This window comes from Geospiza fortis, unplaced genomic scaffold, assembly GCF_000277835.1.
Source record: "Geospiza fortis unplaced genomic scaffold, GeoFor_1.0 scaffold10, whole genome shotgun sequence".
In the NCBI taxonomy this organism is placed as follows: Eukaryota; Metazoa; Chordata; class Aves; order Passeriformes; family Thraupidae; genus Geospiza; species Geospiza fortis.
The window spans coordinates 2857869-2871423 of NW_005054326.1; the positions used below are offsets into that span (position 1 = coordinate 2857869).

A 13555-nucleotide genomic window follows, 5' to 3' on the forward strand; every position below is an offset into this window, starting at 1 on the left:
CCCAAACCCAGACAAAAAGAAGCTTGTGTTAGGAGAGTGAAAGATGAAAACTGTAGTGGATTTCTTAGGAAGTCATCAGAAAAGCAGAACAGAAATCTCCTTCAAAATGGCTTGAAGGAAAGCCATTTTCTACTTGTATCTACTTAATTTAAAAAAAAAAAAACAAACCCCTAAAAGCTTTTCAGGTTCTCTAGAAGCTTGCTGGAGAGTCTGTGGGATTGTCTTCAGAAAGGTCTTTCAGAAAAGCATCATTCTTTACGAGGATGAATGAGAAGTGTTCAAAGAAGAGGTTTTAGAAAAAATGGTAATGCCCACTGTAATAACCCTCCAAAACCAGGTACCAGCACCAGGAATGCTTCTGTAAAGCTGACAAGCCATTGTCAACCATGGTGAGCAATCTGATGCTTTATTTAACCTTGGTCTTGGGGGAAGACCAGTGGTGATGAGCGCTGTAATGCACACTCTTAAAAAGGGTGTTGGTGATTAGCAGGTCCTGCAAAGGGGTAGCAGTTATAAAAGCATCTGCATTTTTAGAGGTGTGACCAATATACTCTGGAGAAGAATTGACTTGGCTTTTAAAGAGAGAAGTAAGGCCTCAGGTTAGAGGTGTTTGAAGGTATTACAGGGGTAATCCAAGAAATTCAGTTATCTGTGGGAGAGGAGACTGATCCAGTGGGGTTTTTGAGCTTGGAAAGACGTTGGAATGAAGTACAACCTGCTCAGACTTCTGATGTGTCACAGCACAACTACAGAGCGTAAAGCAAGTGAGAAGGGTTTTTTTCATGCTGTGTAAATAAGCATCATAGTTATTGTCACAAGACATTGTGGAGATAGAAATATACCTTTCAAAAAGGAGTAGTGAAATTCAAGTATCCACAGCTTCACTGAGCACAGTCTTTTCTGCCTGAAATTTTTATTAATATCTTGTGAGGCATGAAAAAGATGTTTTTTTCCCTGAATGTCCACTGTTGTTAGATGTTGGAAGCAGTATTCTGGGCAAGGTAAACTTCTGGCCTGGTTTAGGAAGGTGTAACTTCTGAAGTCCTCTCTTATATTCCACAGAAAGATTGGTTAGCTCATGACAGCAACTCTTTCTGGCCTTAGAATTAGTAAGAAGACCCCACAACATCATATCCTTTGCTGTCTGTAATAATAAATTAACGACCTAGTGGTTTTCTTTTTGTAATGGCTGCTGTTACTGGTTGAAAAGGGGATTGACAAGTGGAAGTACAGAAGTCAAAAAGAAATATTAATGCTTTTCAGGTTGGAAAGCACTCAAAGTGTTGTTGGGATTGCCCACTAAAGCAGCAGAACATAACCATGGTGGGGTCCTGTGTTCTGTATGTGTGTAGAACCAGCATTGCGTGAAAAGCTTTCTTTCAAGAACTTCACTTCTAGTCATAAAAATGCTTTTTAAACTAACAGCTTTCTTCTGCTCAGTAGGATATGATTTGTTGGACGTGTATGTTGACCTGGAACCAGCAAGGAGATGACTAAGTAGGAGGAAAATGGTTTTAACATGCCTCTGCTTTGCCAAGGAATATGGAAACAATAACAGATTTGTCAAGTCTGTGGGTCAGCTAGCCTTGTAGTGATATATGATATTTCTCTGTGCATGACATACTTGGTGTATTGAGCTGGTTTTTTCTGAAGCTCAGAAATGTGATTCTTTCTTTGTCCCAGCTGCTGTTTGTCACCTCCTGGTCGTGCTGTTTACTGACTAGATGTGTGGGTAGGTGGGAGATTTGACGTCTCGTCATCATGGCAGGAGCAGAGGTGGTCTGTGGTCTTCCTTGTTTTATGGTGTAATTGGATAGCCAGGACTGTGCAATGTTTGGCACTTGCCAAACCCTTCTGCTCCATGCACTGGAGCTGTGCAGGAAGCCTTCTGTTCTCCCATTCCTCTTCTCTCCAGCCACAACACCCCCGTGGAGCCCCCCCTCCTCATGCTGGGGTGTGTTGTATCACTCATGTGCCAAGGAGCCTCTTCCCAAGGCTCCAGACAATCCTCCACATGGAGGATTCCTGGTGTGCTTCCTCCTTTGGAAGAGAACCAGCAGCTTGAAAAATGAGTATTCAGTTTAATAAGAAATGAAAGCTCTCGATGCTGTTTTCTTTTCATTTAAGAGCAGAACTGTGCTCTTGTGGGGCTGGGGAGTAATAATCCCACAGAAGAAATCCCAGGAACACCATTTCCTCAGTGCAGGAGGGATAGTACACCAGTGGTTGGTTGCTCTGAGATATGCTGGTGGCCAGGTTCAAGTTCTGGATGTTTCAGGAGCGAGCCTGAACCACTCAGTGACCTCTGTCTCTCCCCTTTTTGGCACTTGTAAGAGTGACCTAATAAATATGTTATTGCAACAGATGTGATCTCATATCCTCTTACAAACCACATGTAGAGCAGCCACTGAGGGATGGCCCTGTTCTGTGGAGAGGTCAAAATATGGGCCAAGGCTTTAAGAAGGAAGCATCGATTTTCAAGAGGAGAGATTTTTACTAGTACATTATATTCATATAAATAAGATTTACTAAAAAAAAATGCAGCAAATTAATTTAATCATAGAATGGTTTTGGTTGGGAGGATGATCAGATGGTTGGGAGGTTTTGGTTGGGAGGATAATAAGATGATCTTTGAAGATGGTCTAGTCCAACCACCCTGTCATGGGCAGAGACATCTTTCACTCCCTTTCACTAGATGAGGTTGGTCAAAGTCCCATCTGACCTTACCTTGGACACTTTCAGGGATGGGACATCCAACTTCCCACCACACTCATGTTTACAATGTTTAAAGACATGTTTACAGTGTCCTCCTTATGTCCAATTTAAATTTCTTCTTCTTTAAAACTATTGTCCCTTGTTCTGTCACCTGGTAAAAGTCTCTCTTTGTCTTTTTCACAAGCCCCTTTAAATATTGATAAGGTCTCCCTGGAGGTTTCTGTTTCTCAGGCTGAACAACCCCAGCGCTCTGTCTTTCCTCACTGGAGAGGTGTTCCAGCCCTCTGACCATTTTTGTGTCCCTGATCCGTGTCTGTCTTGTGCTGGCTCTCCAGAGCTGGATGCAGTGCTCCAGGGGGGGTCACACCTGAGCAGGGCAGAGGGGAATGTTAGTAAGAAATGTTAACATTCCTAGTGTGGTTAGTAAGTGGTTACAGTGAGCAGCCAAAAATGGTGGATTGACCTTCTGACAATGGGAGTTCCTGCCAGGCTGCATGGGGCTCTTGTTTACTGTACTTTTTCCTTTCTTGCAAGTTGAAAATAAGCTAAATTGTTCTCTGGCATTGTCAGCATTGCCCCAGAGGTCTTTGGAGAAACTAATTCCTTTGGTTTCTCCCTACTGCATCACCCAGAATAATACCATAGTCTATCTTTAAGCAGCATATGATGTTTGTTTTTTATCCCTAGTCCAAACATTTGTACTGGATTGTATTTCCCCCTCTGCTTCTTATGAAGGAATTCCAGTTGAATAGGGAATGTCTCCCTTTACTCAAGCTTGTGTTTTTCAGGATAGGAAATGAGAGGCTTAGGTTTATTAATTTTTGTTTTAGCATTATGTAACCTGTGCAAGGCTGTAAGTACATGAGTTTAAGTAGCATGTTCTTTATTAGCTCATTTTACAGCCCTTGGCCTGTTCCACTTCAAAATTTTCATAAGCAGCATAAGTTGGCCAAAGTACATACTTCATGTTAATTAAATCTCTCAAGCAGTGTCTAATTTTCTTTTTCCTCTTGAAGCTGGTGAGAGATTAGTAATAAAAGAAAATTAGCTGGCTGATAGCATCATGTATTTGATCAGTGCAAAGACGGGATAAGAGCCTCAGGTGTGTGGTGAACTCTTCATTCCTATGTGAACATTCAGCATATTAAAAGTTGACAACATTATTTGAACATTCATCCTGACAAGATAATATTGTAAAAGATCCCAATTTGTGAACTGAGGAAGCACTAGAATATGAAACATAAACAATTTTTATAAAGTCTTATTTCATTCAGTGGGTTTGTTCCTGTCACAGTTTTGTACTTTACCTGAAAGTAGATTTGAAAGATCTGCATCTAAGATTTTGTTTGAGATAACTCCCTCCAACATATAAAAAATAACTTGACTGTTGCTAATACAGGGTTTTGAGACTAAATGGTTTGTTTCCTCTCCTGACCTCTTGACTTGAGGCAACACAATTATAGTGGACAAATCAGTAAAACAAAATTACCTTTTTTTAAAATCTCTTATGATGAGGCTTTGTGCGGAGAGCAATTGAGAGCATCCTGGGAGAATAAGATGTTGAGGGTTGATGAAATGTAAACCCGCTTCTTCTTCATATTTGATGAAGTTGCCGTCCTAGTTTTATTTTCATTTTGGTCTGCAAATGTTTTCAAAAAGGTTTAACTTGCTCATATTCATAAGATATTTCTGACTTGCTTCTTGGTTTCTATCTTGTTCTTGTGCTTTAGCTTAGAAATCAATGTCACCAGTTGTAGCTTCCAATAGGCACAGGGGCCATTCAAAATACTTTCCATTTTCCACTGAGGTACTTTCTTAGAAGAGCTTTTCCAATCCAAATAACTGGCATTTATTACTTTTTAATTGCTTAGTGTGATACTTGCTTACATTTGCTGTTCTAATGTCTTTTCCTGTCTGTAAAATGAGAGTCCCACAGGGCACATGCGTGCAGTCACTGAATTCAGTTTACATAGCTTGATGGATGTTTTGGGAAAAGCACATTATGTGTATGTGCAGTTTGTCACAGATGGTGTCCCAACAAGAAAAGAGTTCTGCTAATGCTGAAGGAAAATTTTTTCCAGCTGCTGTGGGGAAGGTGGTCAGTGTGGCACACACATGCTTGAGCTCAGCAGACATTCTCAAGTTGCACTACGTAGGCAACAAACAATGGGCAGGAGAAATTTCTCTGGGCAGTTTTGCTCCTCTGAATATTAACCAGTGTCCCACTTTTAAGTCCAATGTCTTTTTTGTGAGATTTTTTGTGAAACCTGGTCATGAGAGTAGGTAGGGATTTTAACTCCATATTAAAGAAACAAAAAGAGGTATATTGCTAGTCTTTGAGAGTGTAAAGAAAAGCCTTAGAAGGTAGAAGAGTTCTGAAGCTTTAAAAAAGGCAAGGTAGGCAAAATGCAGACAATTCACCCCTAATAATTTAACTTAAGGTGGGCCATTTGTTTACTCAGGTTTATTTTGGGGGATAAGTGAATTTTTAGAGCTCTGGTCTTGGCAGTGTTAGTCTGGTGAAAATAGTATGACTCCAGTGCCCTTCTGAGAATGCTTATTTCAACTCCTTCCTCTTCTGTCTTACATAAATTAGGAGAGGGCTCATTCTTCACAGTTTAGGATTTCTTGTGGAGGAGAAAAAACAGGACTTGGATATCGCTGAAAACCAAGGAGATGTGCATGATGGACATGCACTTAGTGTCTGTTCAGGCTCTGTCAGGGAGGGCCAAGTTCTGTGGCAAGCTGTTGTATGCACTGCTGTAAATTCAAAACATCCTTAAATGATTCTGAATTAGCTTTTCATCACCCCTCATAAATCTTGTCCGCTGGATTTGTTCTGCTGTATTGTATATGCAGGGTGCCCCGTGGCAGGAAGGAACCATGAATCTGACTCCATGTTCTCAGAAGGCTAATTTATTATTTTAAGATACTATATTGCATTAAAGAATACTAAAGAATACAGAAGGGATACTTACAGAATGCTATAAAGATCATAATGAAAATGTGACTCTCTCCAGAGCCCCGACACAGCTTGGCACTGATTGGCCAATGAGTGAAAACAACTCACAGCAGAAACCAATAAAACAATCACCTGTGGTAAACAATCTCCAAACACATTCCATATGTGAGCAAAACACAGGAGAAACAAATGAGATAAAATTGTTTTCCTTTTTCTCTGTGGCTTCTCAGCTTCCCAGGAGAAAAACCCTGGGCGAAGGGATTTTTCAGGAAATGTGAATGCCACACTGCTGTGTCTTGGATTGCATTGAGCCAACAGCATGAGCAGTCAGATTAACTCTGTGCCTTCCTTTGCTCTGCAGGACTCCTCAGTGGGCAGACATCTCCAACCAACACCAAGCTGGAGAAGCTGGACCCGCAGCAGGTGCTGCAGCTGTGCCTGCGCTACCAGGAGCACCTCCACCAGTGCGCCGAGGCCGTGGCCTTCGACCAGAACGCGCTGGTCAAGCGCATCAAGGAGGTGAGGGGCGGGCAGGGCTGGGGCTGGGGCCATGCTGCGGGGCTGGGAGTGGTGCTGGATGAGCTGCAGCAGCCTGGGCACACCAGGGCAGCCCTGGGCTGGCACTGTGGCTCCTGCCAGGGCAGCTCTTGGGAAGGATGAAAGTTTGACAAGAAAGTCTCACAGATATGTATGCTTAGCAGAAGGATTTTTAAATGTAAAGTCTGATGAAGGAATAGAGATGGAAGCAAGTTTTGATATAGAAGAAAAGAATTACTGAGCCAGTCTTACTGGATAACCAAGGAGGCAAAGGGTAGGTTTGTGAGAAGGGGTTTTCATGGCTTAGAGCAAAGGATAAACCCACCTCAAACAAGAGGATGTTTTTACCAAGCAGGAAGATAGTACAGGCAAACAAGTCAGCAAATGTTGCAAGTTGAAAACAGGTCTCAGAATTTTCCACTGCAAGAAAACTGAATAACAACTTCTAGCTTAAACTGTAATGTACTAACTTTTAGTGATTGGAGAATAGTGACATGAATATGGTAATTATAGTAGTTATGATAGGCTATAGCTAATAGTTAAGGTATAGATTGGTTCTTCTGTATTAAGATGCTCAGCAAAGAAAGGTGTGTAATGCATTGTAGCCAAAACCAAAGGGTCTCCAGGCCTGCCTGCAGCTGGAGCTGACAGCTGTAGGCACAGGCTCTGTCACCCACAACCCTGGGCTGCTGTAATGCCTTGGATGTAATAAACTGCATTTTGAAGAGCTACCTGGAGTCCCACATCTCTCATTTTGGCTCTTACAGGCAGCCCTGTGAGCTCAGTGCCCTGCGAGCTCCGTGCCTGGGCTGGCACTGCAGCTCCTGCCAGGCTGGCTGTGTGCTGGCTGTGCCCCAGGAGGCCTGGCCATGAACAGTGGCTGCTCCTCTGTTGGAATGGCAGGTGCTGCAAGCAGCTCTCCAAGAAGTAAAAGACGAGTGAAGGTTTTAAGGTAGCGTGCCTTACTTAGGTCTGTACAGCATTGTGATGGTGTTCACAGGGGTCCCAGGATGAGGGAAGAGATGAGAATGTTGACTCCATGTTTCAGAAGCCTTGATGTATTACTTTATGATATATGTTATATTAAAACTATTCTAAAAGAATAGAAGAAAGAGTTTCATCAGAAGGCTAGCTAAGAATAGAAAAGGAATGATAACAAAGGCTTGTGACTGACTGAGACAGTCCGGACAGCTGGACTGTGATTGGCCATTAATTAGAAACAACCACATGAGGCCAATCACAGATCCACGTGTGGCATTCCACAGTAGCAGATGATCATTGTTTGCATTTTGTTCCTGAGGCTTCTCAGCTTCTCAGGAGAAAAAATCCTAAGGAAAGGATTTTTCATCAAACATGTCTGTGACACAGCAAGGATTGTATTGTGCTCCATGGTTAGCTTCTGATTTGAGGAAAGCATTTATCTGAACATCTTCTATGGCTGGAGAAGGTAGTGCTTCAGTGGATTTGTTCTCAAAACCCATAACATGCCATCTCATTTCTGACCTCTATGGCAAAAATGTCTCCTGTGCTGCTGCTTTTACCACCAAACCATCATTTGAAACACTGATCTGTTTAAATATTGAATGTTTAATTGATGTTTGATGATACTGTTTGGGATTGAATTAATTCCTGGAATGAGCATTCTGCAATGAGGTTGTCTTTCTCATGTGTGACTACTGATGTCGGAAGCAGTAGAATGGCTGCCAGATTTTTTATTTTTTTAAAATCAAGAGTCTGGCATGACAGGGAAATGTTGCTTGAGGTGTTTCCTCAGATACTCCCAGATGTGTAGAAGAGCTGGAGAATTCTGCATATCTCAAAAGTCCTTGACACCAAATACCTTTTCAGTGTCAAAAAAATGCTTTCGAGCATGTGGTTAATTTTTATTCACCAAGTATAAACACTGACCTTGATTTGTTGTTGCTCTATTGGCTTAGAGTTAAGAAAATCCCACATGACAAACTGGGTAATAAATTTGATTCATGTGCTGTTTTGAGAAGCTGCTGTCATCATGAAGTTGTAAGTCCAGAATGATGTGGGAAGCATTAAAAAGGCCTTTTTACTTTGGTGTATCAAGATCTGAGGCCAGCTATTACACAAGATGTAAAGATATTTGCAGATGTTGGTGACTCAGATCACACAATCTCAGAAATGGGATTTAATTGCCAGCCTAATGACAGTGTACTCCATTAATCCAAGCAGATTGTAATTCTTTTGGCTGTTAAAAGTGTGAGAGGGAATAGTGACATGATTTAAAGTCATGGTAGACACCACCGGGGCAATATTCATTAATTGGGTTTGCCTTCTGTAGGGCAAGTGGCAGAGTCCCTTTCAAATTAGCTACGCTGGTTTTCTTCTGGTTCATAAGGCTTGTGATGATCTTTCATCTAAAATAAATTAAATTATGATACTGATATTCTCACTAGCTTCTTTATAACAGCCTCCTCTGACAAAGTGATGGAGAAATGGGGATTCTGTAAGTCAGAAAACTGACAAATCAGCTGTGGTTTGGTTTTGTTGGTTTTTTTTTTTGGTCACAACTTCTAAGCAACTTCAGATGCTTTCAGTCCCCCTGCCAGATCTGGTGGGTTTTTACTGTTCATTTTCCTAATAATTTTAAAATATTTTTCTTGCTTTGGCTGTTCTGTATGTGTGTTCTGGAGGATCTGGGTGGGACCCACTTGGCTTAAATCATTCTTTCCCAATTGTTTGGGCTCTCCTTGATGCACTAAATTGAACCACTGCTGACAGTTGTTGACAAGCCAGGGTGCAGCTGAACCAGAGCAGGGGATGTCTCTCCTTACAAGTGCAGACAAAGGAAATTGCCTTTGGCTTCACCCATTTGTCAGCAATGATTTCGGTTGGCCATGTACACAAAACTTTGACCCTTAGTAAAGCATAAAAATGAAAGAGAAAATCAAGTATTGTGAAAAGCAGAATGTGTGCACAAGCTGGGACAGTAAATTCTTTTATCCTCATTTTGGTAGCCAGTATTTCCCTTTCCCTTTCTTTAACCCTGTAAATACTGAAGTGTTTTTCTTCTGATAATAGATTTGTCAAGTGACTGATGTTTTTAACTTTCTACAAAATATTGGTCAGCTTCAGTCTCTGATTTCCTACCTTTTTTCTGAGGTCTGTTCACTTCTCAGACTCTAACTGTACTAAAAGTCCTGCTGTATAATGTGCTACACTCAGACTGCCAGCAGCCAGGATTTTTTTAGTCTTTCCTTGACAAAACGTCCAAGAGCAAATATCTTTTGTTCATTGTCTGTGTCACCAGGAAAGAAGTTTCCTGGATTCTGTCAAAACTCAGAAGTACTGCTGTAAATTAATTGGCCCTCAGTAACTCAGAATTAAGTGTGGTGGTTTGCAAATCAGCACACAGTCTGAATTACAATGGTTCTGAATAAGAAAGAGAATGAACTAAATAAAAAACAAAAAAAAACCCTACTTGCATGACAGTGACTGCAGGTCTGAGCAGAGCCATCTGTGCCTTCAGGGAGCAGTGCAGTCTGGCTTTGCTCTCCATCCCATTTCCCAGTGTACCCAGAATTTCTTTGCAGTGTTGGCTGGATCCATATCTGCTCCTAAATGTAGAACCCTGTGCAGCTTCCAGGTGGCTGTGACTGTTCTCTCTTGAGCAGAAATACATTTATCCAAGAGATTCCTTGAAGGGGAAAGAATTGAAGACAGGATGGAAGGTGATTGACTCAGGTGCCTTTTTTCATGCCAGAATGAGTTTTGCTTTTGGGAGGGAGTGATTTACTTATGACAAGAGGTTTTGTCTTCACTGTCAAGAAAAAAAAAAGAAAAAAGGAGGTGCTTGGATCTTTTTAGGGAAAATACTATAGATTGGCACTGTAACTCACTGGAAGTTTTGAGGAACTCCAGCTGCTGTGGGTTTGATAGAGCCACACGTGCTCTCTTCACCAGGAGTGTCTGCTCCGGTTCTGTGATCTGCAAACCAGGGTTTTGACAAGATTAGTTTGAAGGCAAATGTTGACGAGCTCTAAAGGTTTGAATAGGGGAAAGCAGCAAATAAGTGGGGAGAGGACTACTTTTCATTAAATCCTTACCAGTGGAGGATATCTGTTTTGGGTGCCAGGGAGACAATTTCAAGAGTCATGTGATAGGGGATGGTGAGTACCAGGGAATGGGAAACAAGTAGAATAGGTAAAAGCTGGGGAACAGAGCTAAATTTTCAGAAAGTTCATGATTTTATGTGCCTTCAAAATAGCTTAGTTTCAGTGCCTTAAAAAAAGGATTATTGTGCTCACAATGTACAAAGCTTCTCAAAAATCACATCTTACAAAATATCGGAAGTTAAGCTTACAAAAATTACTTGTCACACGTGAAAATTGAGGCCTGTCTTCTTTCTGTGAAAGCAGAGAGGAACGTGAAAGCCCTCTAAGCTCCTTTCAAAGAAGCTTTGAATGAAAAGATCTTCAGCATTTCTTACTAGACCTCCAGCATTGTCAATGGGGTTGTGCTTTTGAAGTATTTGATGTACCCTTAAAGGCAAATGTAATTCCTACATACTCCATGCTTAAGGTGTATTTGGAAATGGGTTACTGGGAGGGCTCTGCTGCTTTGCCTTGAAAACAAATGTTAATGTAGTGTTATTTGTAGTTTTTATTATTACCACAGCAATCCCAGACTGCCAATAATTTTGAAAACAGAGCAGTTTTTACAATACAAAGTGAAATTTCAAATGTCTCAGTCTAAGCTGGCACGCATCTATGGGTGGGAGTTGGGGGAAACCCCCTGCATTTTTAAATATAATAATATTGCTTTTATATTTGTGATAGTTAAATGAATCTTGTCCAGGCAGGCATTATGGCTTGTTTCATACCTGTAAATTCTTTGGAAGGGCTGGCTGTGGTAGGGACACCTTGTAGCAGTCTGATGTTCCTGCTGGGAATTGAAGTGCAAGGTCCCTGAAGGTGGTGGTAAAGGGAAAAGCTGTCCTAAGTGCAGGAAGCTGTTCCATCACCAGGAATGAATGAGATCTGGGCCAGGAACTTTGGCAGGACATTGCCTGGCTGGGGACAGTGTTGGGCACAGCTGCAGTGAGACTCAAGGTGCACATCTGCTGTAAGCACACAGAGCTTCTGCTGTGTGAGACACCACAGGCACTTCTCCTAACTCCATCCCTCCATGGGCAGAAAAATCTGAAGTGCCTGGGATTCATCCCATGCTCCAGTCACGGCTGAGCTGTGTCCCTTCAGGGAATAGATTCAAATGAAGAGCAAGTTTCAGGGAGGTGGTTTTTTGCCTGGTCTTTGGTTTGTTTTGCTTCAGAACTCATCTGAGTGAGGTGTTTATTGCCATTTCATCTTGGTTATGATTTCTCTGTAGGTGGTTTCAGGCCTGAGTTTCCAAGACTGTTTGTGAAATCTGTTTTCAGCAGACGTGCCCTGAGAACTTCTGACTAAACTGAATTAGTCCAGGAGAAGACGAGTGGCCTTACTAAGTCCAAAATGCACCTTCAGCTTCTGGCCTTTGCTTTAAGGCTCACATGGACCAGCCCATGAAGCTACATTTCAGCTCATTAAAGGGGAGGGCTCAGGGAATCAAAACCAAGCCTGTTAAAAGAAGCCTGGCCAAAGTGAAAATGGAGATGTGTTTAATTTTGACACAATATGTAAAGATGTTCTAGATGAGGCTGTGTTAACTTGCAACCAAAATTGAGCTTTTTGATTCACAGACTTAAATCACCAATGCCCCAAATCCAGGGAAAGGGGTCTGAGATCCCTTGTGCTATAATATTTCTGAAAAGGGGAAAAACCTTGGTTGAAATGCCACTTGTATTTTCAAGGGATTTAATGCCACACTGCCCTTTAGAAAAAAACTAGGGAACATTGTGTTCTATAAGAAATAAATACCTTAAATTTAGTCTTTGGCATCTTGGAAGTTGATGGATGAGGACTGTGGCAATCTATCCAGCTCTTTATGTCTCCTCTCATCAGCAATGAAGTGTTGTTTATAAAGACTGGAATCTCAACAGGCACCATCATGCAGAAATAAATACACAGGATTATTAAGCTGGAAACATGTTAATCTTCGTGTCCTTCAGTTGATCTTGCTCATTTTTCTCCAGTCTGCAGTGCAAGTAGCTTGAATACCTAAGTGGTGGGGTGGTGTCTTAACCAGCCAGCACCAAAATGTGAAAATGCTCTTGAAAAGGCTTCACAATTGTTACTTTAATAAAGGGAATTAATGTCTAGCAGCGTATGCCTGAGGCAGATGGCCAGTGCTCTGCTGTACCTGAACTTTATGAAGGGATCTAGCAGTTATAAAGGAAGAGGAAAGATTGTTTGCACTGGTGGCAGTCTGAAATCTGTTTTGCTGACATGCACTGCTGTGTCTGGTGTCATAGAAAAGACCAGTCCCTTGCTGCTAGAATATATGTGTGTAATCAGTTCCAGCATGTTCCCTTGTCTTGTGCTTTATGGCCTTTTGAGAAAAGATCTAAACTGGAATCCTTTCCACAACTGACTTTCCAAGGAAGAAAATTAAGCTTGAACAAGCATCTAGCAGTCAGAAAGGTTTGTATTATTATAGAACTTAGGTGCTTAAGAGACTGTCATTGAATATCCCAAGTCTGGCATGCAAAACCTTTAAGGAACACTTTCATTGGGATTAGTTCATGGAGTTTATGTTCATCAGGTACCAGAAGGAACATAATTCACTTCCTTCTCACAGCTTGCTTAAACTAGGCAACTGGATTTCTTATTCTAGCCTTGTTTTCCCAGATGGAAAAACCCTCCAACAGCCCTCTGCCCCAAGTTTGTAGACCTTCAAATAGAAATACAGAGTGCTAGATTTCATTACAGAGCTAGCAGACTTGATGGTGGACTTGGGCATGAAAGGGATTTGAGATAAGAAAAAAGCAAGTATGAACCTGGTGTGCATCCCAGCTTGTACTTGCAGGAGAAAGGAGAGGATGTTGATTGTCTTGCACAAAGCTGAGATCTCACCTGACACACTGTGTGCACTATCATAATGCTCAAACACAAGGAAAGGGCTGTAGGGATGTGTGGGGAGTGGAGAACCTCGAGGAGGAAACTGGAAAAGCTTTGCTCATTTGGCTTGGTCAAATGACGACAGAAAACGATGAGATTTCTCTTTTTAGATCAGTTTGGCATTAATGTAGGCTAAAAATGGCCTTCTCCCTCCCTGAAGGATTGTGTTGATATAGGAAAAGTCAATTCACAAGTCTATTAACTCCTCTTGCAGTGTTGAATTGAAATTTTCAAGGTGTCAACTCTGCCCTTAAGTGAGAATTGGGCTGGGGTGTGGAGGTGCCAGGAATGTTGGCTAGAAGTTTTTCAGCAGTTA

At 41.6% G+C, this 13555-nt stretch overlaps 1 protein-coding gene across 1 annotated transcript in view; it reads left to right on the plus strand.

The window, feature by feature from the left end:
* BORCS5 (BLOC-1 related complex subunit 5) overlaps positions 1-13555 on the plus strand; it is a 60373-nt gene that overhangs the window by 34099 nt on the left and 12719 nt on the right. The window contains exon 2 of the mRNA XM_014307040.2: positions 6039-6196. Coding sequence (XP_014162515.1) covers positions 6039-6196 — 158 coding nt within the window. The remainder of the gene's footprint in view (positions 1-6038; positions 6197-13555) is intronic.